Below are 26,736 nucleotides of genomic sequence, written 5' to 3'. Positions count from 1 at the left end.
GTGCCTCGGGCCAGGAGGTCATGGTTTGTAGATCATCTGCTTTATGCTGCTTGGTTGGGTTTCTTGTGGTGCTTGCTGCGATGGCCACATTGTCCCTGCCACGCCTGCTCCCTCCTTCCCTTTAACACGTAGTCCTGCCATGAGTGCAGGGCACTGGACTAGATGACCTCTTGAGGTCCCTTCCAATCCTACGATTCTATGATTCCCGCAGATGCTGAAGGAGCTCCAGACTGGGTCTGTGCCTGGAGGAGACCAATTCCCTGTCCACCAGCTCCTGAGCTGGGAAGGGAGGGCCCCATAGATAGGTCCTTACCCCAACTTCCCTACAGCATGGGGGTAGGTCTCTTCCCTACCCAAGCCAGCTGCTTCACTCCTGTGGAACTGAGCATGGGAGGAAATAGCCGTCTGCTGCTGCCCCCAAGCATCTCCTGACTTCATGGCACATCCCCAGCCCCGATTCTCCAAGGCACCCCGGGAGCAGTGGGAAAGTTCTTTTAAGCAGTAGAGAGGGTTGAGGCGTTTCACTAGCGGTGGGACTTGGACACCTCAGCTCACTTATAACACACACCGTCCCCAGGGGCACCATTTCAGATTTTGGTAGGCTACCTAGGCACCTGAAAATTCAATTTTTTTGGCAGATAAGTTAGCAATTAGCTGACAGGAGCACCGTGTCTCATTCCTATACAAAAGAAAGAAAAGTAAATAAATATGGGACCCTCTCATCTCTAATACTAACATGTTCGGACATCTTGTGGCAAGTCATTTAAGGGACCCTGGTTAGGTTTAAAATTTTAATGTATATTCTTACTTTATTCCTTGTTACTAATTCTGTGGAGAGAGAGACCCTGTCAGGACTCCTGGGTTCTATCCCAGTTCTGGGAGAGGAGTGGGGTGTAGTGGGCTACAGTGGGGGGCAGATACATCTGGGTTATGTATAAGAACATCAAAACGGCCAGACTGGGTCAGACCAATGGTCAATCTAGCCCAGTATCCTGTCTTCCGACAGCGGCCAGCGCCAGGTGCTTCAGAGAAAATGAATAGAACAAGCGATAATCGAGTGATTCATCATGTTGCCCATTCCCAGCTTCTGGCAAACAGATGCTAGGGACACTTCAGAGCATGGGGTTGCACCCCTGCCCATCCTGGCTAATAGCCATTGATGGACCTACCCTCCCTGAACTTATCTAGTTCTTTTTTGAACCCTGTTATAGTTTTGGCCTTCACAGCATCCCCTGGCAATGAGTTCCACACGTTGACTGTGAAGAAATACTTTCTTTTGTTTGTTGTAAATCTATTGCTTATTAATTTCATTGGGTGAGCCCTAGTTCTTGTGTTACGTGAAGGAGTAAATAACACTTCCTTATTCCTTATTCAGAGTAACAACACGGCTGTTACTCTGAAACTTCCTTATTCAATTTTTTCACTCCAGTCATGATTTTATAGACCCCCTAGTATATCCCCCCTTAGTCATCTCTTTTCCAAGCTGAAAAGTCCCAGTCTTATTAATCTCTCCTCATATGGAAGCCGTTCCATACCCCTAATAATTTTTGTTGCCCTTTCCAGAACCTTTTCCAATTCCAATATATCTTTTTTGAGATGGGGTGACCACATCTGCAGGCAGTATTCAAGCTGTGGGCCTACCATGGATTTATATAGAGGCGATATGATATTTTCTGTCTTATTATCTATTTCTTTCCTCATGATGCCCAACATTCTGTTCGCTTTTTTGACGGCCACTGCACATTGAGTGGATGTTTTCAGAGAACTCTCCACAGTGACTCCAAGATCTCTCTCTTGAGAGGTAACAGCTAATTTAGACCCCATCATTTTGTATGTATAGTTGGGATTATATTATGCCATGTGTATTACTCTGCATTTATCAACATTGAATTTCATCTGCCATTTTGTTGCCCAGTCACCCAGTTTTGTGAGATTCTTTTGTAGCTCTTCGCAGTCAGCTTTAGACTTAACTATCTTGAGAAGTTTTGTACCATCTGCAAATTTTGCCACCTCACTGTTTTCCTCTTTTTCCAGACCCTTTATGTTGAATAGGACTGGGCCCAGTACAGACCCCGGGGGACACCACTATTTACCTCTCTCCAGTCTGAAAACTGACCATTTATTCCTACCCTTTGTTTCCTATATTTTACCTGGAGCACCTGGCAATGCTTTCAGGAACATCTAACTATCCTTAATTTAATTTAATGACAAGCCTTTTGTTATCTTAATTACCCTGCCTGTGTTTATAAACAAACTCCCTGCCCCCAAGGGCGGAAGCTGGGAGCAGCCCAGAAATCATCACATTTCACACTCAGAGTGTGCTGCTGTTAAGAGCTCCATCTTGGGCTCCAACAGACCTTCAGTATGAAATTTGGGAGGGGCCTCCTGTGTCACCCCTGAGTGCCCAGCAATGGGTGTGCTCTAGATACACCAACAACACTAATGTGGGGACCACCAGAGGCCACAGACAGCCACGCTGAGCCCCCAGTGCAGGGCCAATATCCTGCTGGACATTCCACTGCTAGGGTTGCCAACTTGCTAATTACACAAAACCAAATGCCCTTTCCCTGCCGCCTTCCCCGCCCGATGCCCTGCCCCTGATCCACCCCTTCTCCAACGCCCTGCTCCCACTCACTCCATCTCCTCTCTCTCCATCGCTCTCTCCCCCACTCTCACTCACTTTCACCAGGCAGGGTCAAGGAGTTGGGGTGCAGGAACGGGTGCGGGGTGTGGGCTCTGGGAGGGAGTTTGGGTGTGGGAGAGGGCTCAGGGGTGGAGCAGGGAGTTGGGTGCAGGCTCTGGGAGGGAACTAGGGTGCAGAAGGGGGTTCTGTCCTGGGGCAGGGGGTTGGGGTGCGGGAGTGGGTTTGGAATATAGGCTCTGGCCAGGCAGCTCTTACCTCAGGTGGCTCCCAGTCCATGGCACAGTGGGGCTAAGGCAGGCTCCCTGCCTGCCCTGGCTCCACACGGATCCCGGAAGCAGCCGGCATGTCCAGCTCCTAGGCGGAGGGGCCAGGGAGCTCTGCATGCTGCCTGCCCCTGCAAGCACCACCCCCGTAGCTCCCATTGGCCACAGTTTCCAGCCAATGGGAGCTCCAGAGCTGGCTCTCAGGGCAGGGGCAGCATGCGGAGCCCCCATGGGCACCCCTGTGCCTAGGAGCTGGACCTGCTGGCTGCTTCCGGGAGCCGCGCGGAGCCAGGGCAGGCAGGGAGCTTGCCTTAGCCCCACTGTACCGCTGACCGGACTTTTAGCGGCCCAGTCAGCAGTGCTGACTGGGCCGCCGGGGTTCCTTTTCAATCAGGCGTTCCCGTTGAAAACCAGACACCTGGCAACCTCACCCACTGTGCAGAGCTCTGTGGTGACCCAGTCTCCTCTGTGAGACCATCTTGCACAAGTGAAAGGAAACTCATGCTCCTCTCATGGGGCTTCCCCAGCGTGAGGGTGGGATGGGGTTTGCCCTTTGTCGGCCAATCAGTGGGTCCAGCCCCCCACAACCTGGGGATTCCTCCAGGTGGAGACCCTGTGTCTCTGCTGTGCTACCAGGGGCCTCCCCAGTTGCTTCTGCCCTTGGAACCTCCCCTCAGGAGTTTTCTACACTGCACCAGGAGAGAGCAGGAGTTAGTGGGGCTTGTTAGGGCCTGAGCTTGCTCCATGGAGTCCATGCAACAGCTCCTGCTGACGGCCGCAGGGGCAGGGCTTGATGTTTCCCCTTTGAGTTTTGCCCCCTCTGCCTGGGGAGGCAGAGGCAGCGATCTGGGGTTTCATGCTCCATCTTTCTCCCGTGACTCCTCACGCCGCCTTCTTCATGGAGGAGACCGGCAAACACTTTTAAACTCACATGAGCCACGACCCTACGTAAGGCCTTGAGAAACACTGGGCCAGACTCACAGAACAAGGCTCGAGCGCTAAGCAAAGCCCAGCGTGATGCGTGTGGCGCGGTGCCTTTCCAAACCTGACTGAAGCCTTTTCTCGAGTGGCCGGCTGTGTTCAAAACCACAGCCCACCAGCACACCCACGCGCAGCCCATTAGATTAACATCGCCATTTGATGAGTCGCTCGGAAATGCTTGTGTTTGTTTCCTTGTTCCTTTCCCTACAGTCGCGCTGAAAAGGTCATGTTCACTACGGCTACGTCTCCGGTAGAGAGCTCACAGTGGCACAGCTTGCAGCTGCACCTCTGTAAGATGTCTCATGTAGCCGCTCTGTGCCGACAGGAGAGAGCGCTCCCGTCACGTGGTAGTGTAGACGTGGCCAACGACTTGGCACAACCTGAGCTCCTCCAGGGCATTTGAGCCAGAGCCCCGCCAGTAAAAACCAGGGCTGCTGCACCTAGGGCAGTCACTGCTCCAGGAATAATTTTCACCCTTGTTCCGAAACAGCCCCAATCTGGTCACCTTCTGGACACATTCCAAACTCAGCCTTGTCCCTAGGCATGTGGAAGTGGGGCTGGGATTGTGACTGTAGTGGTGTGGAATTGCCCCCAGGTGAGGGGCATTTGTGGTGGGTTATTTTAAATTGTCACTTCTAGGATGCGTTAGAAAAGTGCCTAAAATGTCTGGATGAGCACCCTCTGTCTGCTACTGTAGTGTCCAGCCCTTCCCAGTCACTAATGTATCGATTCTCACAGCACTCCTGTGAGGTGGGGCAGCTCCCATTTTACTGCTGGGGAAATGAGGTAGAGAGGACAGGTGATTTGCCCAAGGTTACACAGAAAGTCTGTGGCAGAGCAAGGAATTGAGCCCAGGTCTCCAGCTGGTGCTCTACTGACTGGGCCATACTTCGTCTCGTTATAGCATTTCTACATATGCGAATAAATTATAAACATATGATCCCTTCTTATAGCGCAAAGCACTTCTTTTATTATTCGTTATTACTACAGACTATGAATTGTAACGGGTGGCACTGATGTAGCATCTTTCTTCCAAGCGTTTGCTCCTTGAGGCAGGGATTTAGTTGAGGATTGGTCCTGCTTTGAGCAGGGGGTTGGACTAGATACCTTCTGAGATCCCTTCCAACCTGATATTCTATGATTCTATGAACACGTCTACCTCTGGTTTTGCACAGCGTCGGGCATATTGGTGCCCCCCTGCTGATTGGGATCTTTGGGTGCTATGGTAATATAAATATCCAATCAGAGAATCTTCCAAATGCCGATTGTCCTTGCCACATTCCCCTGAGAAGGGTAAACTGAGGCACAGAGCGGTGAAATTGATTGCCCCAAACTTACGTGAGCTGTTGAAATGCAGCCACCTCTGGGGGTGGGGATGGCGGATATTTAAGGGCACGCAGCCACCGTGTACACAATTTTAGAACAGGTCATGAACAAAGAATACCGTAGCCAACCAGCTCTGAGCACAGCATTTTAAAATACAGTAATTTGCCATGATATGCCCGGGGGGCGGGGGGGTCTCATCTAAAACTACCAGTGGCCTTTCTGCAGGTGGCAGGGTGGGGAAGGGCAGGGGAAGGGGGTTGGAGCACAGAGCATAGGCGCTTTGGTAGAGTGCTCTCCTTTGTTTGCTATGCTTTGTCTCCAAGAGCAGGTCGGCTTCCACTAAATAGTCTGCAAAGCCACGAGCAACGCCCTCCTCCCACGTGCTGGATGCCACCCAGGCCCGGTGCTTTGCAGGTGCTTGCACGGGAGGAGCCTTAGCAGCCGGGTCTGGCTTATTTCAAAGGCGCTTCCTTGGCCAGAGGTGAGGTCTGAGCACAGGACTATCACCCAGGGGCTCCTGCATGTTCTAATTTCAGACCCCTGCTCCATGACGGGGCTGAGCTCCACTGGCTCATCCCACATCCTGATTGCCTGAACCCCCACACTGTGCGGGGAGCCCCTGCAGAGCTGGGCTGCATGGGGTGCAGAATGCACTGCCCAGATATTGCCCCCTCCCTCCCCTCAGCAGAACTGTACCTGTTCCACCACCTCCAGGCTCCCCATGTGCAGGGGGCAAGATTTGCTCCGTGGGCAAGTGCAATCCAGCGCATACTAGGGAATAAGAGGGCAGGGCTTTGGCAGGCAGTGGGGGGGAGGGGGAACTGAGCGGGAGAGCAACAAAGAAAGAGCCAGATTCCTCTCTCCTCCTCCCCCATGCCTGTGAGATCACTGGACCGACAAAGGCCTCTGTCCAGTTCTGGGAGTGGGGTGTTTCATGCACTCTGGCCACTGAAGTCAGTGGAAAAATATCCATCGACTTCAATGAGCTTCAGGCCCAGGGCCAGGGTCCGACACCTTTGCTCACGCTGAGTAGCATCTCGCTATGCCGTTAGTCCCAACGAAACAAAGGGGGCTGTTTGCAGAGGGGGGGGAGGGACTAGCGAAGCTGCGTCCAGCACACATTAAGCTCAGCACCAATGGTGCACGGGCTCCCCCCGCCCCGCACCGCTGCTTGGCCTTGGGGGCACTCTTGCTCAAAAGCAGCCCACAAGCCAGCTGCTGCCAGAGACTTGTCTCACCCCTCTCATTAGAGTCTGCTGGGTTTGTTTGTATTGTACGGAGCCAGAGGGGAGTGGTAGTTCCCCCCACCCACAGAGCAGGGAGTGGAAAGGGCTGGCGGGTCAGCTCCACAGTGCCACTTATTCCTTTGCCTCTGTCAGAGGAACGTGTCTCTCGGTGACTCACCCCAGCTGATGGTTCTGTGCATGCAAATGCAAGTGAACTGCGTTGGGCCCTGCAAGCATCTATAGAGGTGCAGAGCAATGGCGATAGCCAATTGTTGGGGAGAAAGACGGAGCAGCTGGGAAAATTGCAAGGCTCTCCGAGTAGGATCTGATTGGTCTATTGGAGAAGACAGTTAGGCACCCTAGCATAAGAGAGATGAGAAGGGACCTGAAAATAGCCAGAGGTAGGGAGGCTGTTCCTGTTAATGAAGCCACTGCAGACATTGAGCTACTGCCCCACCCTCTCACCTGTGGAGGGGCCCGGTGGGGTCAGAAAGAAAAGGGACAATGAGTGTAAGAAACTGGCCCCAGGAGGTCACATAAATAGTGGGGTTTGTGGTGGGTGAATATGTCCATGGAGGGTCATGGAGATGAGATCACATGGGGAGTGGGGGAGGTTGATAAGTCCATGGAGATTCCTGGAGATGAGGGGGGTTTCTGAAATGGACAGGAAGAAAATGAAGGTTTCCCCATGACAAAGGCAATGAGGTGCTCCTTCCGGGTACATGGGAGAAAGTGAGTCATTGAACAATTCAGACAATTATTATTATAAAGTATTCACACGTATGCTAGATACTTCACAGGAGACACATGAGAGACAGGTGCTTGCCCTGAATAGCTCAGAATCGAAGTGCTGGACTTGCCAAGAGGGAACATACCTCGGGGAAGGAGATGGCTGGGAAGGGACACGGGCTACTGATGAGGCTCTGCAGTCATCAGGTGAGGCAGACATATGTCTGGATGGTATGGAGGTTTTATATGCCTCTTTTTGGTAGGGGACTATGCCGAGGAGTAAATTGAATGGGGCAGGGGTGGAGTGCAGAGAAGCAGATTTTGGGTGGCCATTGCATGGAGGAAGGCACAGAGATGTTAGACAAAAGGAGCATTGAGGTTAGTGCCCTTGGCGGAGCAGAGAGTGGGGGGAAATCACAAGGAGAGCAGGTTAGAGACACAGGCGGGGGGGTGTATGATCAAGCAGAAGGAGAAGAAGTATGAATAGGATGAATCTGTAAACTCCGGGGTTGTACCGTATGATTGGAGAATTGCTAACATAGTTCCTATTTTTAAGAAAGGGAAAAAATGTGATCTGGGTAATTATAGGCCTGTTAGTTTGACATCTGTAGTATGCAAGGTCTTGGAAAAAATTTTGAAGGAGAAGGTAGTTAAGGACATTGAAGTCAATGGTAAATGGGACAAAATACAACATGGTTTTACAAAAGGTAGATCGTGCCAAACCAGCCTGATCTCCTTCTTTGAGAAAGTAACAGATTTTTTAGACAAAGGAAACACAGTGGATCTAATTTACCTAGATTTTAGTAAGGCATTTGATACCGTGCCACATAGGGAATTATTAGTTAAATTGGATAAGGTGGGGATCAATAGGAAAATTGAAAGGTGGATAAGGAATTGGTTAAAAGGGAGACTACAACGGGTCCTACTGAAAAGTGAACTGTCAGGCTGGAGGGAGGTTACCAGTGGAGTTCCTCAAGGATCGGTTTTGGGACCAATCTTATTTAATTTTTTATTGTTGACCTTGGCACAAAAAGTGGGAGTGTGCTAATAAAGTTTGTGGATGATACAAAGCTGGGAGGTATTGCCAATTTAGAGAAGGACAGGGATATCCTCCTACAGGAGGATCTGGATGACCTTGTAAACTGGACTAATAGTAATAGGATGAAATTTAATAGTGAGAAGTGTAAGGTCATGCATTTAGGGATTAATAACAAGAATTTTAGTTATAACCTAGGGACGCATCAATTAGAAGTAACGGAGGAGGAAAAGGACCTTGGAGTATTGGTTGATCATAGGATGACTATGAGCCGCCAATGTGATATGGCTGTGAAAAAAGCTAATGCGGTCTTGGGATGCATCAGGAGAGGTATTTCCAGTAGGGGTAAGGAGGTTTTAGTACCGTTATACAAGGCACTGGAGAGACCTCACCTGGAATACTGGGTGCAGTTCTGGTCTCCCATGTTTAAGAAGGATGAATTCAAACTGGAACAGGTACAGAGAAGGGCTACTAGGATGATCCGAGGAATGGAAAACTTGTCTTATGAAAGGAGACTCAGAGAGCTTGGCTTGTTTAGCCTAACTAAAAGAAAGTTGAGGGGAGATATGATTGCTCTCTATAAATATATCAGAGGGATAAATACCAGAGAGGGAGAGGAATTATTTAAGCTCAGTACCAATATGGACACAAGAACAAATGGATATAAACTGGCCACTAAGAAATTTAGACTAGAAATTAGACAAAGGTTTTTAACCATCAGAGGAGTGGTTTTGGAATAGCCTTCCAAGGGAAGCAGTGGGGCAAAAGATCTATCTGGCTTTAAGATTAAATTCGATAAGTTTATGGAGGAGATGGTATGATGGGATAACATGGTTTTGGTAATTAAATATTCATGGTAAATAGGCCCAATGGCCTGTGATGGGCTATTAGATGGGGTGAGATCCAAGTTACCCAGGAAAGAATTTTCTGTAGTATCTGGCTGATGAATCTTGCCCATATGCTCAGGGTTTAGCTGATTGCCATATTTGGGGTAGGGAAGGAATTTTCCTCCAGGGCAGATTGGAAGAGGCCCTGGAGGTTTTTTGCCTTCCTCTGTAGCATGGGGCATGGGTCACTTGCTGGAGGATTCTCTGCTCCTTGAAGTCTTTAAACTACGATTTGAGGACTTCAATAGCACAGATATAGGTGTGAGGTTTGTTTTTTTTTTTTTGTAGGAGTGGTGCGTGAAATTCTGTGGCCTGCATTGTGCAGGAGGTCAGACTAGATGATCATAATGGTCTCGTCTGACCTAAATATCTATGAATCTAATACCTATGAATCTATGATGAAGGTGTGACCCAGAGAGGGGGCTGGAGGTTGGATGGGGACTTGAAGCAACAGACAAGAATTATTTTGGATTGGGTGGCTTGAGGCGAGGTCCGTGTCAAAGGGACACAAGAGGAGGAGATTGCAGGGGAAGGGCTCATTGAAATTTTCAGGGAAGGACTTGAGGAGTCCAGAAAAGAAGGAACCACAGGACTTGAAACAGAAGGAGAAGGTGACATGGCTGAGAGTTCTGTCCAAGGAGCAGTACTGCCTGAGGGAGACGTGGTGGTGGCCGCAGCAGTCAAGAGTGGCCAGATCAAAACAGCCTGAACTTTGGGAAAGTTGGGATCTGGAGCCTAACTTTGCAGCCTGGGCCCAGCTCTCTGTAGTAGGCAGATTCAGAGAACCGGCAGCTGTGAGGGTAAGGTAAGGCAGGCTCTGTAGTCCAATCCACATCTCAGCCTCTTGCAGTAGAGATGAGCGTGAGCTGAGGATTGATATGGTGGCATTTGCTCTGAGGATGCTCCTCTGTATTTGTCTAAGGAGCAGAAACTACTGGAGCATGCTCAGGTCCCTAAATGAGCAGCATAACCCAAATTAACATACCCCCAGTGGTGAACTGGAGCCGGTAAGCATTGGTTCGCTAGAACCGGTTGTTAAATTTAGAAGCCCTTTTAGAACTGGTTGTTCTGCGAGGGACAGCCGGTTCTAAAAGGGCTTCTAAACTTAAGCAGCCAAAAGTGGTGCCTTAGGCGCTGACTCCATGGGTGCTCCAGCCCTGGAGCACCCAAGGGGAAAATTTGGTGGGTGCAGAGCACCCATTGGCAGCTCCCCTCCCCACCCCCGGCTCACCTCTGCTCCGCCTCCTCCCCTGAACGCGCCGCCCCGCTCTGCTTCTCCGCCCTCCACCCCAGGCTTCCCGTGAATCAGCTGTTTGCGCGGGAAGCTGGGGCAGGCTGAGGGGCAGGCTGCAGCTTCCCGCTCAGGCCCAGGGGGGTGGAGGTGAGCTGGGGGGGCGGGGTGAGGAGGGCCGCCCGCACCGCAGCAGGTAACCCGGGGGGGGGGTGCAGGGGAACCGCTCCCCGCCCCAGCTCATCTCCGCCACCCTTGGCCTGAGCGGGAAGCTGCCGCCTGCTTCTCAGCCCTCCCCGGCTTCCTGCCGAACAGCTGATTCACTGGAAGCCGGGGCGGGGGGGAGAGGGGCGTGGAGAAGCAGAGCGGGGCGGTGCGTTCAGGGGTGGGGGCGGAGCGGAGGTGAGCTGGGGCCGGGCGCAGAGCTGCGGATCACCCAGGGAGTCGGCGCCTAAGGCACCACTTTTGATGTGATCAGTGGGGGGAGCGGCTGCTCCCCCCAGCTACGCTACCCTGCCCCTAGGAGCCAGAGGGATCTGCCTGGGAGCCGCCCCAGGTGAGCCCCACCGGGACTCCCCACCTCGCCCCCCGGCAGGTCCCTCTGGCTCTTAGGGGCAGGGCAGGGTGGGCACCCACTACGGTGGCCCATGAGACCCTCCTGCCCGGTTCTGGGGGCAGTCAGGGGACAGGGGAGGGGGATGGATGGGTAGGGGGGGCGTCAAGGAATGCAGGGGGTTGGATGGGGCAGGAGTCCCCAGGGGGCGGGGGTGGGCTACGACCCCCTTGTGGGGTGAGGAGGGAACCCGTTGTTAAGATTTTGGCAGCTCATCACTGCATACCCCCCAACTCTTGTTTCTCCTGTCCGGACAAGGCTCTGTAATGTCAGAGCTTTCTGCTTATTTTATTTTGGCTACTGTGGGTTTTAACTGTGGTCTCGGAGGAGGAAGAAAACATGCTTTGTTCCCAGGGCTCAGATAGTTCCTCATATGGCACCAAAGTTTTGCAAATTAAAGCAGAGACGACACTGTGTTATCTGAGTCCGTGTTTTACTGGGAGACATTAGTGGAGCTGCTATCAACTGAACATGGGTTGTGGATGTTTTTAGCCTTACATTCGAAGATCGCAGGAATAGCATTGGCAGTTACCAGGCCAGACTCTGCTCTCCGTGACACAGGTCTAGTGACAGACTAACTGAGAATTTATTATTATTACAGTTGCAGAAAGATCATAGAATCATAGAATATCAGGGTTGGAAGGGACCTCAGGAGGTCATCTAGTCCAACCCCCTGCTCAAGGCAGGACCAATCCCCAATTAAATCATCCCAGCCAGGGCTTTGTCAAGCCTGACCTTAAAAACTTCTAAGGAAGGAGATCCTACCACCTCCCTAGGTAACGCATTCCAGTGTTTCACCACCCTCCTAGTGAAAAAGTTTTTCCTAATATCCAACCTAAACCTCCCCGACTGCAACTTGTGACCATTACTCCTTGTCCTGTCCTCTTCTACCACTGAGAATAGTGTAGAACCATCCTCTCTGGAACCATCTCTCAGGTAGTTGAAAGCAGCTATCAAATCCCCCCTCATTCTTCTCTTCTGCAGGCTAAACAATCCCAGTTCCCTCAGCCTCTCCTCATAAGTCATGTGTTCCAGTCCCCTAATCATTTTTGTTGCCCTTTGCTGGACTCTCTCCAATTTATCCACATCCTTCTTGTAGTGTGGGGCCCAAAACTGGACACAGTACTCCAGATGAGGCCTCACCAATGTCGAATAGAGGGGGACGATCACGTCCCTCTATCTGCTCGCTATGCCCCTACTTATACATCCCAAAATGCCATTGGCCTTCTTGGCAATGAGGGCACATTGCTGACGCATATCCAGCTTCTCGTCCACTGTCACCCCTAGGTCCTTTTCCGCAGAACTGCTGCCTAGCCATTCGGTCCCTAGTCTGTAGCTGTCATTGGGTTTTTCCGTCCTAAGTGCAGGACCCTGCACTTATCCTTATTGAACCTCATCAGATTTCTTTTGGCCCAATCCTCCAATTTGTCTAGGTCCCTCTGTATCCTATCCCTGCCCTCCAGCGTATCTACCACTCCTCCCAGTTTAGTATCATCCGCAAATTTGCTGAGAGTGCAATTCACACCATCCTCCAGATCATTTATGAAGATATTGAACAAAACCGGCCCCAGGACCGACCCCTGAGGCACTCCACTTGACACCGGCTGCCAACTAGACATGGAGCCATTGATCACTACCCGTTGAGCCCGACAATCTAGCCAACTTTCTACCCACCTTATAGTGCATTCATCCAGCCCATACTTCTTTAACTTGCTGACAAGAATAGTGTGGGAGACCATGTCAAAAGCTTTGCTAAAGTCAAGAAACAATACATCCACTGCTTTCCCTTCATCCACAGAACCAGTAATCTCATCATAGAAGGCGATTAGATTAGTCAGGCATGACCTTCCCTTGGTGAGTCCATGCTGACTGTTCCTGATCACTTTCCTCTCGTGTAAGTGCTTCAGGATTGATTCTTTGAGGACTAGCTCCAGATCCCTGGGTCACAGGCAATTGGGTCCACAGGCAAACCTCTGTTACCAGCGTTGCCCATTACTTTGGGGTATGCTCATTTATTAGGGTTACTCTTCTGGGAAGGGGGGGGGTTCTGTAATTCTGTCAACATACTGCTTGTGTCACTTGTGTGTTCATATGGAGCTCTACTTCTCCCTGCTGCAAGTCCCTTCCAGTGGAGCTATCCTGCAGGACCTAGATTCCCCAAGGCTGGGTTCTTCCAGCCCCAGAACCAGACGAACACACACACACACACACATTAACAGAGCGCCTCTGAGAGGACCAGGTTAATCAGCACTCCCAAGCTGACCCCTTATATGTCCCTGGACTCGACAGGCTAGGTCAAACAGCACCTCCAAGCTGTCACCCTCATATGCCTTGGGTAGCGCACCGGAATAGAGCCCGTCTGAGCAGACTGGGTCGAGCAGCACTTTCAATCTGCCATCCTCATATGCCCCTGGTTCAGCACGTCCCTATCCCCACTTTCACTTTACAATTGTTCTGGTCGTAACCCACTTGATGAGCAAACCCCACAGGATTTTTGGGCACTGCAGGGATCTTTAGCTGAGGTGCGAGGAGTGTTGCTGCAGAGCGAATGAGGAAACCAAAAAACACCCACGAGGGGGAGAGAAGCAACCAGCTTAATCATGAAAGTTATTTATTGCCAGGTAATAACCATAGGGGACCCAAACAAACAAACCACTTATAATTTTTTATTTAATATGGAGATATACCCATCTCATAGAGCTGGGAGGGACCTGGAAAGGTCATTGAGTCCAGTCCCCTGCCTTCACAGCAGGATCAAGTACCATCCCTTATTTTTGCCCCAGATCCCTAAATGGCCCCCTCAAGGATTGAACTCACAACCCTGGGTTTAGCAGGCTAATGCTCCAAGCACTGAGCTATCCCTCCCCCCGTAATAGTAAAGCTAACTTAAATTTGATTATAAAAGTCAAGTTTAGAAAACTATAACTGATCACGCAAGTCAGGGTCAGAAGGCTATACCTAGAGGGAGAGAGAGAGATAGCGCTGGATTCTCACCACTCCGTGAAGCTTGAATCAATTGGGGTCCCCAGGTGGTGGTGGTGGTAGCTGAGGGTCCAGAGTGCTGGAGACAGGCAGATCATGCATGACAGTCAGGAGAAGATGAAGTCCCCATGGAACTGATGCAGATTTTGGATCCAGGCATGAGAACATTTACTTGAGCTTGGTTTGGGGTTTTTGTAGAGAAACAACAATGGTTCAAGGGAGAACACTAGATTTGTTTATGTGTAAGCTGATGGCTCAAGGGAGTATACCAAAGTTGTTTTGTTCAGGCTAGACCATGGGAGCTGATCATTCCTGGCTTTGGGCAGTGTTCCTTGGAGGGAGCTCACAATACAATTCGGGAGCTACACTATTTTGGATACCAATCAAGGATTTATTACTAGAATTGGTCTGATAACTACTGAGCTGGGTGTGTGCAGGCGTGGGTTCATTAACATCTGGAGCAGAGATCCCCCATCATGCAGTGCTTCCCTGCTTTTCTGGTCCCAGAGTTCCGTGTGGTTCTTGCCTTGGAATCTCTGTTCTCCATTCTGTATGCTAATGGAGTTGCCTCCTTGTCCCATCTTCGATGCAAATGAGGCTAGGGGAGTTGCCTCAATCCTGTCACCCTTGTCCGCAGAGGTTCAGATGTGTCTCCCACTGCTTTTTCATTGCTTTTTGTAAGTCTTTCTTCTGATCAGTTTTGATTCAAGCAGAGACTAGGGGTTGGGGGGAAGGTCTTTCGTGAGTCAGACAAGCTGGGAACTGCACTCTGGTTCCCCAAGAACACAGAGCTGATAGGTAACACCTCTTGGCCCTGTGATGCTGTACAAACCCAGAGAGACAGTCTCTGCTCTGAAGAGCTAACATTCCACCTAGGAAGGGGAGCAAGAGACACAGACAGATGAAGTGACGCGCTCAGGATCACACAGGGGTGAGGTTGCCAGGCCAGTGCCCCCTCGCTGCCCTTGAGGACACAGCTTGCTCTGTTGCAGGTCTCCGTTGATCTGTTTTCATCACCCCGAGGCCAGGGTCGTCAGGGTCAGTCACTCCGAGGCCAGGGTCGTGGTACCTTCAGTCCTACCCCCTTTTGGGTGCTGAAGTTCAATGGTAATCAGGAACAAAAAGAAACCCAGCTCAAAGCCAGGGCCATCCCACACCCCTTCCGTGGTGCCCTGCCCATCTAGTCAGGGCTGGTTTCCAAAACAGTCTGCACTTCTGCCAGTTCCCTTCCCATTATCTGGGCCACCCTTCCAGGAGGAGGGATCTGGCTGACCAGCAAGCTCCGGCTCAGGGCTGCAACCAGCCTCCCCTTCTTCCCCGCCCTCAGAGAAGCAGAGCTCCAACCTCCTTCCTGGTCAGAACTCACCCAAGTGAGGCCCTCTCCTTTTATCTCCCCTTGCAGAGGAAGCAGGGTGAGGCCAACTGGGTCCACAGGCCTAACACTTTCAGTGCCAGTGAGGAACCGGTCAGCCTCCTTAACCCTCTCATTGCCAATGTGGGGCCTCTCTGCTCCATCCCAAAGGGGTTAGTAGCTGACCCAGGGATCTCCTTAGATCTCCTTAGACTGGGATCAGTTCTCTTGGCTTCCAATCCAGGGTCCTAGTCACAGACCACATTAGATCCTAGAAGCTAGCTGGACCAGAAACCCGCTGAAAAGAACAATTAAAAAACCCTCTAATCTTTGTGTTACTAATAAAACTGTGGCTGAAAGTATTCCAATGAGCGTCTCTAGAGTTAGGCATCTACATATGTATGTAGATGCCCAAATAAAAGCCAGTGGCGGCTGAGCACCTGCAGCCCCCAGTGACTTCACTAGGAATTGTGGGTGCTCAGCTCCCTGAAGAATTAGGCCAGGCTTATCTAGATGTCTCACGAGGGAGTTAGGTCTCTCACGTAATCTACTGTTATTGCAGGAGAACCTCAAACTTTCAGCCAAAGATAGAGGCTTTATTACTGTAGACAGGTGGTAAGAGACAGTCCCTGCCCTAAAGAGCTTAACGGCCTCATTCTCATTTATATCAAGGCTCCTTAGCACTGCTCTGGGAGCGGATAGGGGCCCTCAGGTGGGTGTGAATGGGTGTAAAGTTACTACTTTAAGATCCCTTTACAGTCATAGTAGTGTAAATGAGAATTGGTCACAATCTCAATACACACGGCAGTGGGAGAAAGGAAGTATTGTTACTTTAGGGATTATATTATTTACTATATTTGAAAATGTCCTTAGGTGAAGTAATTTTAAGACATCAAATTGACTGGTTACAACAGAGCACTGATCTAGTTCACATTCTGCATTGCCTGTAGCTTGGACAGTGAAGTTAGTTGCACTCTCAGGGCTACATTCTGCTCTTGGTTACGGGTATAATTTCCACCAGAACCAGTAGGAGCTGCATTTGTGTTGCCAGGAGCAGCATTTGGCCCATTGTGTCTAGTCAATTTCACTTTCTGGTTATCTGCATCAGCTCAAGGCTACTGTGTTTGGGGGTCCAAAGTTTAAACTCATGAAAGGCCCGCCTCCTTCGACATTTCCAAACAGCTCACGTCAGTGCTAGTCACACTGGGGTTTGGGACTTTTTTTATTTAAACAGAACCTAAACCTGGGGCCTAAACTCCTCCATACTGACCCTTTGAAATTATTGCAGAGAAACGTGAAGCCCATTTTGTAATCCTTGCTTTCCTGAGACCATGATGAACATAAATTTGGCTGCGCTCCAATCCTTTCACTTCCCTGTTGAAGAGCTGGCCTGAGAAGCAACATGGTCCCTTTTTTGTTCTATGGAAAAAACAGAACTTACATGACAGACTTTGTCAGCCACTAGTCCGTTCTAATGCCTCTGTGTGTGTGTACTGCAATATGTGCTCAGAACTGCTTGCAAAGCAGCATCCAGGAGACAGACTGCAAGCAGGATGTTTTCGCTTGAAAACACATAGCTATTTGTCTCCCACACACTGAATCATTTCCACCGTGCGCCCTCCAGGGCAGACGGAATAGTACTTGCCCCGACGTTCACCTCCTACTAGTAATGAAGATTTTGTTTCTGGTTAATTTCAGGACCTTCCTCTGGAGAACATTAGGCTAACTACTCAAGTGCTTCAGCACGACAATTGCAGCTGTGTCTGTGGGCTGCTGCAGAGAGCCAGGCAGATGCCTGTGGAGAAGTAGTCTGCTACACGCCAGCAGATCTGAAGTCAGGAGACAGTCGACAGATCCTGATCTCAGGTGCAATGGTGTCGATACAGAATAACTCCTACCTGTCTAGGTAAATATATTGCCTCCATCACCATATCTGGATACACTCACAGAACTCTATACATCAAAACAGGGCTGAGAAACTCCATCCCTCCATTCATGTTGCTGGAGGAGGTATCCTATATACATGTATAGTAGACATGTGTCTATTATGCATGGGCTAGTGGAGTTGCCTGAAGTCAAGTCCCAAGAGGTGGATCGCTGCTTTCATTCTTGAGGTGTTTTGATCTTGGGCCCATTCCGATTTCTGGGTGGATGGTGTCCCAAAGCCCAGAGCCTACTGCCAGGAATGTCTCTGAGAGCTGCTACCCCCTGGGCTTTGCCAGCAAGAGTGGTCCTGATGTCCATAGCTCGCAAAAGGAGAGGCAGTCTAAGAGGTAGGGCTCAGGCCACTGCGGGTGCAGTAACCCTGGGACCTGGCAGCTGATCCGGAACTGCAGAGGTAGCCAGATGAGCGTGGGAGGCATGTGAGGGATGTGCCCCTGACATACTGCCCTACACATAACATCGGCTGCTGCATGCTGGACAAGTTGGCGTTTCCTGATGGTGCTCACTTCCCTCCCCATCAAGCAGTCCAGACGCAATCACCAGGGCGGGAGGTAGTGAGCCTGTGGGTCACTGTGGCTAGAACTTCAGCCGGCAGCCAGGGGTGCAGCCTCCCGGCCAGCCACAGGCACAAGGCAGCATTGCGCTGTGGGTATCAAGGAGCACTGAGGCGTCCAACAGGTCCCCGGTGCTGTGCTCCACCTTTTCAAGTGGAGAGCAGACACCCGGAGGCAGAGGCTGGCTTTGGCTTCAGCCAGCTCTTCATGGCATTTCCTTCTCTCCCTCTTGCCTGGGTTGAATTGTATCCAGCTGCTCTTCATCCAGGGGCTTGTCCCATTCAGATTCCGGAGTCAACACCGTCAGCACGTGACAGGAGATGTAGGGCTGGGGGTCATCAGTGTTTCTGTGGCCGTGAAGTCAATAACATCTCACAGTCTTCCCTAGATGTCTGACCTATCTATTGACTAGGACAGAAGTGGGCCTTGTGGGACTGCACACAGGGAACATAGGAGCTGCCAGACAGGCTCAGACCAGTGACCCATCTAGTCCAGCATCCCGTCACCGGCAGTGGCCAGTGCCAGATGTGAGAGGAACAGCTGCCCATCCTGACCCTTTGGAGGGTCATGAAAGAAGACAATGGATTTGCTCTGGATTTGCTTTTGGGAGTCAGTAGATTTCCACGAGGCATAACTGAGATCAACATTTGCCATCATGGGAAGGGAGAATGTCATGTTTCCCTCTGGTCCCTCCCCTCTGCCCTATCCCCGGTCTTGGTCAGTGCTTGGATGTGTCATACGCACAGGCTGACATTCTTCCATCCCACTCCCAGTCCTTGCTCTGCCTCTGGGGAAAGGTCAACCTGCTCTCTTTTGTGTCCTTGCATTGCTTGGCTGTCGCTCCCATGCGATCACTCAGTGCAGCTGAAGTAGGATGTGGGGGCAGCTGAAGTGGGATGTGGGCGGGGGTCAGGCAGCCGGGAGCCCAAAGAGACACAGCAGGTTTTGTTGTAGGAATTTAGGGCATTTGCTCAAACAAAGGGGAAGGACGGGGGCAGGTCTCTCCAGACCTAGCAACCAACTAGCTTCATGTTGCAAAAAGAAATGTATATTAGGACGCTAAATAACAATACACCATTGTGAGCCGGTGGTGTTCTCCATAATTAAATGGCCAAGCCAAAGAGCAAGTCCAGTATGGGCTCATTTTACAGTATGTGGGTATGTAACTCTCCACTCATCAGCTAAACTGCCCTCATGTGGCGTGGGGGGAAAAACCTCAGGACCTTCAGCTCAGAAAACTACTTGTGCTAATGGAGATACTGCATTAGCAGCCGCTAGATGTAAGTCTTATACCCTCGTTTTAGGTCTGCCAGTAGATGGCGACATAGCCATAGATTCTTAAGCGAGTCCAAGTCCAGCCAGCAGGGGGCAATAGTATGCAAATACACCAGTTAATAACCACACTGAGTAGCCATGGTGCTAAATCCACACTGAGTAGAGCACTTTTCATGTGTAGGCCTCAAAGCGCTGTACAAAGAAGTATTATTCCCGCCCCCCTTGTAAAATAGTGATACTGGGGCTCAGAGCAGTTCAGTGGCTTGCCCAGATTCACTCCATGGGTTAATCCATCAGCACCCAGTTCAGTGCCCTACCACTGGGCTGGCCTTAGGGCAGCCTAGTGAGTGCTCTGCACTATTCTGTGGAAGAATTGGATTTGATTTTCTTCTGATCTTCCCTGGGCTATGGAAGCAGCGCATTCAGCTCTGAGGGGAGGGAGAGACTTATGACCAGGCGTGGCCAGCTTGGGAGCGATGTTGAAGCTGTATCTCTGGGTACCTGTGTTATGGAGCAATGAGGAATGCAATACAGGAATCAACCCTTGTATGGATGTTAACACTGGAAACATGTATACAGTGGTGTACATAGTGTATAGGAATAGGACAGTATCCCTTTAAATAGTATGTGAGCCTTCTAGTGGTGCTCACGGTGTTCTGCAGCCAGAGCAGCAGTTTGTATGTAGTGTTGTGTTAAGTGACATGGAATCCAATGGGCCAAAGGTGTTAACATAACCCAGTCACTGTCCAACAGTAAGACGGTAATAACTGTCCTGTTGGGTAAAATAGAAGTTGAGATGAGCTGGAGTTGCTGTTGTTGTTGACGTCTGGTCCTGTTTCATCTCAGGTGGTGTTTGGGAATAAGCAGGAGGAGCTGGTAGGGGTGGTGATGTCATCTTGGTACCTCTCTGTGGCCTGGTCTGGTCAGGACATCTCAGGACGAGCACCATGAAGGCCCGGGTCCCAGAAAATGCTGGGGGGAGCAACCATACCTCTGTCTGTTTTTCCCATTACCTCCCCAAAGTCTCTTTCTTTAAGGACCTCAGAAGGCAGTGGTGGGTGGAATAGCCCATCCCCTCATTATTTTGTCCCTTGCGGAGGCCTCATATCCAACACACCCATTTTGGTTCATTAAATTCCGGACCCACATTTTCTTGTTGATTAAGTCCAACACCAACAGAGTCCTTGAATCATATCAGCGGGGCATTTTATTTAGACTAATGGAATCTGTCTCCCTTTTATCCCTTTTCCCTTCAACAGCTGTTATTGTGACATCTTACGAACTCTCACATACTTTTTACATTTAGCGTGAATGTGCAGGCTCAGTTATTACAAAGCAGCTGTACCTGGCCTCTTTGTATTGGGGACCCAGCATTGACTATTTGGTGCCTTGAAATTTTTTGGGTAAAGAGCAAGAGATACAACAGCGTGGAACCCATCGGCGCTGAGGTGTGGGGCCCTTTGGCACATGGCATATGTAACGGAGTTGGGGGCACCTTGCTCAGGAGAGGTTTGGCTCTGAACAAGATAGCTGTCCAGAGCAGACACGATCCTTCCTCATTTTACCGGGTTGCTGATATTAATGTAACCTGCTATTTCCGACAAGCCACGCGTCAGATGAGAATACCATTCTGGATCTGGCTAGCAGAAGTGATGCTGTGTGGTATGAGCAGCTCTGTTCGATGAGGCTGCCACCTGGCCGGTTTTTGGCTTCTGAGTCCAGGTGCCACTTAAGGTTGCCAGGTGCCTGGTTTTCGGGGACCTGGCACCCCTAAATGGCATCGGAACCAAAAGTTGGGTTACTGCAGGGTGGGGGAAGGTGCTGGGTCATTAACCCGTGCCAACCCCTGACCAGACAGGCTCCTTGAGATGATTCAGTGAGCAATTGGGGTGTGGGGGGGAGGGAATGAGCAACAGGGCAGAGCCCTGGGGAAAGAGACAGGGCAGGGGCGAGGCCTTGGGGGTCCAGTTACCAGCAATTAGAAAGGTGGCAACCCTACTGTTAGATATGATGTGTACCAGCGGTGTCTGGGCAGCATCCACATTCCAGAAAGCTGGGCCCGTTTTCTCATGCCCCTCTAGTTTACAGTACTCTACTCGGGGTGGGTCTCATTATCTCTCCTGAGATTCTGGACTGAATCTTTCGCGCATGGACTGTCTGTGGTGGGAGGTAAAGCCCTCCGGTTGGCTGGAGACAAGACTCAAGCGCTTCTGCCAGCTGCACGAGCACTCAGCTTTGGCTGAGTCTGCCTGGGCTTCTGGAAGTGGAGCTCGAGGGCTAGGCCCTGCGAGACGCAGCATGGAACTTAGGGCCAGGAGTGGAGTGACTAAGGTAGTTTTAAGCCACCTTCACACCATCCCAATCCTGGGCTGCTCCAGAGACTTTAGTAGCCCCCACTGTGATTTAGACAGCCCCAGTGGCCTGTCTAAGTTATGACAGCCTTCCAGGGCTTCTGTATGGGATGCAGTGCTGCCAGGAAACTCTGCAGTGCAGCCTGCTGCAGCCCCAGCTGTATCCTCAGCACACCCCTTATGGCAGGGCTTGTCATGCCAAGGGGTTCCCGCCCTGAGCAGAACGAGGGATCTAGGGCCTCTCTACACCACAAAGGGGTCAGAGCGAAGGTGGGGACGACAGCTCTTATGTCAGCCCTTTCCAGAAGAAAAGCATAAAGGAGGAGGCTTGCTCCAGCTAGCTCTTGAGAAAATGACTGCATAACACTTACATACATATCTCCCCACGGCTCCCCTGAGTCCTGCTCCGAAAGCAAAGCAAAATTGAAACCAGCTGCCCCACCTTGTGCCTTCCCTGCCCTCGAGGTTCAGAGGATGCAGATTTTCCATGACGCAGGTATTAGCATGCAGTCATTCTCATGCACTCCCCATGTGTGCGATTTACATGCTGATTTTTCTTATGCTCTCTGGTGACCTGCTTCTACAAGGGGCTTGTCTACATTGCTGCTGTGGTTAGAAGTTGATAGATGTTTGGCTCCGTGTGTATGTTCCTTCTGTGTGCTGCCCCAGCCCTGCGCAGACAGCTGGCACGGCAGACCTTGAGCGAACCGCCTAATGACCACAAGATCCGTTAAGGGACAAAGGCACCCAGTCAGGTTTATTGTCAATGAAGTATGTCACTAGTATCCTGTGGCACCTTAGAGACTAACCAATTTATTTGAGCATAAGCTTTTGTGAGCTACAGCTGAGCCACAAGTACTCCTGTTCTTTTTGCGAATACAGACTAACACGGCTGTTACTCTGAAACTAGTATCCTGCAGACTCTATCAGTCCACTAATTCAGCTATACCCATAACAATGGACACAGCTTAAGTCAATGTAAGTTGCATCACATCTGCAAAAAATGCCAAATATAATTTTGGAAACTAAACTTAAGGAACTAAGCTGCATCCTTCCTTCCACCCATCCAGTGTGGTTCTGCTTTCCATGCCCACAGCACAGTTGCCAACTTTCACATGATAAATAAGCACCCTGACTTTCACAATAAGCCAAAAATCAAGCTAATCCCATTTCAAAACAAGGCCAAAACAAGCCAGTCCCTAAGAACCCCAACACTCTGTGTGACTGGATCCCCCCCGGCGTGCAGTCTGGGACACACACACACACACACATAACAATCCTTACAATGTGACTCATCTCTTCTGCCCAGTGATACACTGTCTTGCTTGAGTTCTCATCCAAACATATTTACTCTCCCATTTCAATGAGCCACCCCTGCATTCGCTGACGGTTTACTCCCTGTTTTCTAGGGCAATGGAGAACTTTATGGTTCTGCGCTCCTGGAACACGAGCGCCAACTCATCCACTGTGGACTGCAGCGTGGAAGACAACACGTACAAGTGCAAATTTGACGAGGAGTTCAAGTACATTCTGCTGCCCGTCTCCTACGGCATCGTGTGCGTCGTGGGGCTGTGCCTCAACCTGCTGGCCCTCTACGTCTTCCTCTTCAGGATCAAGACCTGGAACGCCTCCACCACGTACATGTTCAACCTGGCCGTGTCCGACACACTCTACGTGGTTTCCCTGCCCTTGCTGGTGTATTACTACGCCAAGGGGGACAATTGGCCTTTCAGTGTGGGCTTGTGTAAAATAGTCCGTTTCCTGTTCTACACCAACCTCTACTGCAGCATCCTCTTCCTGCTCTGCATCAGTGTCCACCGTTTCCTGGGCATCTGCTTCCCGCTGAAGTCACTGCAGTGGGGCCGTGTCCGCTACGCGCGGAGGGTGTCAGGGGTCGTCTGGTTGGTCATAATCACGTGCCAATCACCGGTGCTCTTCTTTGTCACCACCAGTGTGAGGTGCAAGACTATCACCTGCCACGACACGTCGAGCAAGGAGCTCTTCGGCCAGTTCGTCATCTACAGCTCGGTGATGCTGGTGCTGCTGTTCTGCATCCCTTTCCTGACTATCATCGTGTGCTACTACCTGATGGCTCGGAAGCTGCTGCAGCCCACCCGGGGGACCTCCAGGAGGTCTAAGTCCAAAAAGAAGTCAGTCAAGATGATCATTGTTGTCCTGGTGGTCTTCATCATCTGCTTCCTTCCTTTCCATGTCACTCGCACCTTGTACTACTCCTTCCGGAGCTGGGACCTTAGCTGCGGGACCCTCAATGCCATTAACTTAGCCTACAAAGTGACCAGGCCCTTAGCTAGCACCAACAGCTGCCTGGATCCCATTTTGTACTTCTTAGTAGGCCAAAGGTTTGTGAAGTTCGCAGGCAACAAAATGCCAGTGAAAACTCCAAACCGAACGGCCCTGAAGGTAACTCCCACCAGTAACACAGGAACCAGCAACAACCTAGATATGATAGCCAAAATGTGAAATCCAAGCCTGCTACATTTCTGTCCACTGTCCTACCACATTGCAGACTATTCTGTCTCCATGGTGGAAGGACTTCTCCACCGTGTGTAGAGGAGTCTGGCATGTGGCCATTATGCATGTGTAACCCACTGGTGAGTCTGTTACAGGTCCCACTCTGCACTGAGTTACAGAGGATCTGAGTTGTTGCAGCCCCCAGCTACAGAGGCATGACTCGTTAGCTAAAGCTGCAGCAGCTCTTGCTTTTTGCTCTGAAGGTCCTACCTGTGGTGGGTCAGCCAAGGTGATGGCTGTCACCCATTGGGTTGATTCCCTAGGCTTCAGGTGTTGATGCTTGAGCAGGAATGGCTCAACAAGATACACCTGTGTGTATGTCACCAGTTTAATGACCTTGTGGAACTAAGGTGCTGCTTCAATGATATATTGTAATCCCATATGCATGTCTTCGTTCAGCTCTGAAACCCAAATACTCCTCCTCCGAACCCGCTCCTCTCTCTGATACGGAATGGTGTCTATCCAGGAGTGAGAAAAGACTACCTGCTGCATGGTGGTCAGGCCAAAGAAGTGACAAGCATGCTAAAAGAATAATAGCCGTGCTAAAAGTTCATACTGGTTTTTCTAAAACAAATTTTTTCAAAAAAAACCCCAAACCCGAACCCACCTGTCGATATTATTGAAATGTTCTGCCTTTCACGACATTTTCTGCCATATTTTCTGTTGATGTTTTTATCAAGAAATTATTGCAATCGGCAAGAAAAGCAGTGCGTGAAAAATGCCGATAATTATTTTGATAAAAATTTCAATCCGAATATTGACTTAAAATATCTCCGAAAATGGAGCTCTGGGAAATGGAAAAGACTTTGATGTTTTTCACAAAATCATTTCCCCATTTTTCATCCAGTGCATCTATTGGGGAAGTTTTTATCATTCATATTAGGGATGTGAGACTTTTCGCCTCACTCCAAGCCGGGAGGATGACTCAGCAGAAAAGTAGTTAAACTCTGCAAAGTCTTTTCCTCCTGGGTGAATGTTTAGCACAAGAAAGGAAAGTAAGTAAATTATAGGCAGAAAGGAAACAGAAAAACTCCCCAGCAAGGGGTTCTACCCACTTTTATGGGTTGCCTGACCTTCCCAAAGGCAATAGCCCTCTTCTGTCTCCCGAGTGTTCGCTCTCATAGCTTTTCTCCAGAGAGCACTGCTTGTTCACCAGGCACGGGATAGTGCTGCCCTACCCTGTCACACCCAAATTCTAAAGGCTTTTCGAAAGCCATAAGGCCTCCAAACTGCAGCTTTTACTAATTGCCCAATACTGACTTTAATTTTGGGTGGGGTTTCTTTTTATCCTTTCCCTAGTGATTCATCTTTCCTGAGATGAATCCTGATAAGGCCTTTCATGATATAGCTGGCCAGGCAATCCGGGGCTGGTGTGTAAGCTCCATCTACACTGCCATTTATGTTGGCAAAATTTTATGTCGCTTGGGGGTGTGAAAAAACCACACCCCCTGAGCGACATAAATTTCGCTGGCGTAAGTGGCAGTGTGCCCAGCCCCATGTCAGCGGGAGAGTTTCTCTCACTGACATCGCTGCTTCGGCTCATTGGGGGTGGTTTAATTGTGTGACGGGAGCGCTCTGTCTTGTCGGCACAGAGCGGCTACACGAGAGACCTTACAGCGGCGCAGCTGCATCGGTACAGCTGTGCCACTGTGAGCTCGCTTGTGTAGACGTGGCCTAAGCAACTAGATGTACAGCAGCTGGGAAACGTTCTAGCATGGAGGCAACAGCACGCTGCAACTTTTAGCAATTTGCCAGGAGCTGCAGCTAATTGAGAAAGGGCCCGATTCTGCCACTTTTACTCAGTACTGAGCCTGACTCAACCATGGGCCAGATCCTCAGCTGGTGTAAATCAGTCTGGCATTATTAAAGCCAATGGTCCTCGCTAGAAAATTAGGCAGTGTGGGAACACGACCGAGAGGACTCAGGTTAAGTAACATGATGTTAAACCCTACTTTGTAGTCAGTGGGCTTGTCTTCACTGCCAAGTTATAACGTGAGTGTTGCCCCTAACTCGAATCCTGCCTACACACGCAAACCCTTAGCTCCAGTGTGGTGGTGCTTTTAACTCGAGTTTGCTGGCCTATTAGGGCGTAGGAGCTAACGCTTGAGTTAGTGCAACTCATCAGCTGCCAACATGACCACTTAAGTGTGGATGCAGGCTAGTCCCACTTGAGTGTGACCAGTCCTCCAATGCCTTCCCACAATTCCCTCAGTGTGCCCAGTAAGGACAGACCAGGCCAGCCACAATTCACTGGGAAAGAACTCATAGCGTGGCTCGGCTTACAGGAGTGCAAAGAACCGTGGGATATGACCCGAGAAGTCTTAGCACCACACATGAGTGAGTGCAACGCCAATGTGAACACAAAAAGAACAGGAGGACTTGTGGCATCTTAGAGACGAACCAATTTATTTGAGCATGAGCTTTCGTGAGCTACAGCTCACTTCATCGGATGCATACCGTGGAAACTGCAGAAGACATTATATACACAGAGACCATGAAACAATACCTCCTCCCGCCCCACTCTCCTGCTGGTAATAGCTTATCTAAAGTGATCACTCTCCTTACAATGTGTATGATAATCAAGTTGGGCCATTTCCAGCACAAATCCAGGTTTTCTCACCCTCCGCTCCCCCCCACACAAACTCACTCTCCTGCTGGTAATAGCCCATCCAAAGTGACCACTCTCTTTACAATGTGTATGATAATCAAGGTGGGCCATTTCCAGCACAAATCCAGGTTTTCTCACCCCCCCCCCCAAAACACACACACACAAACTCACTCTCCTGCTGGTAATAGCTTATCCAAAGTGAC

The 26,736-nt window shown here is 50.3% G+C and overlaps 1 protein-coding gene across 4 annotated transcripts in view; it reads left to right on the top strand.

Moving 5' to 3' along the window:
- The window catches only part of P2RY2 (purinergic receptor P2Y2), a 37,303-nt gene extending 10,936 nt beyond the window's left edge, over positions 1 to 26,367 (top strand). For 3 of the 4 annotated variants that reach the window (XM_084633264.1, XM_084633265.1, XM_084633266.1), the window contains 2 exons: positions 16,968 to 17,175; positions 22,803 to 26,367. In XM_084633264.1, the coding sequence (XP_084489390.1) occupies positions 17,141 to 17,175; positions 22,803 to 23,874 (1,107 nt within the window). In that variant the 5' untranslated portion in view covers positions 16,968 to 17,140 and the 3' untranslated portion in view covers positions 23,875 to 26,367. The remainder of the gene's footprint in view (positions 1 to 16,967; positions 17,176 to 22,802) is intronic. The other variant, XM_084633267.1, reaches the window with a different exon arrangement.
- Positions 26,368 to 26,736: the final 369 nt, after the last annotated feature.

Source organism: Lepidochelys olivacea, assembly GCF_965140295.1.
Source record: "Lepidochelys olivacea isolate rLepOli2 genome assembly, chromosome: 1".
Classification (NCBI taxonomy): Eukaryota; Metazoa; Chordata; order Testudines; family Cheloniidae; genus Lepidochelys; species Lepidochelys olivacea.
The sequence above is the reverse complement of the archived record's forward strand: the minus strand, read 5'-3'. Positions and strand labels throughout refer to the sequence as shown.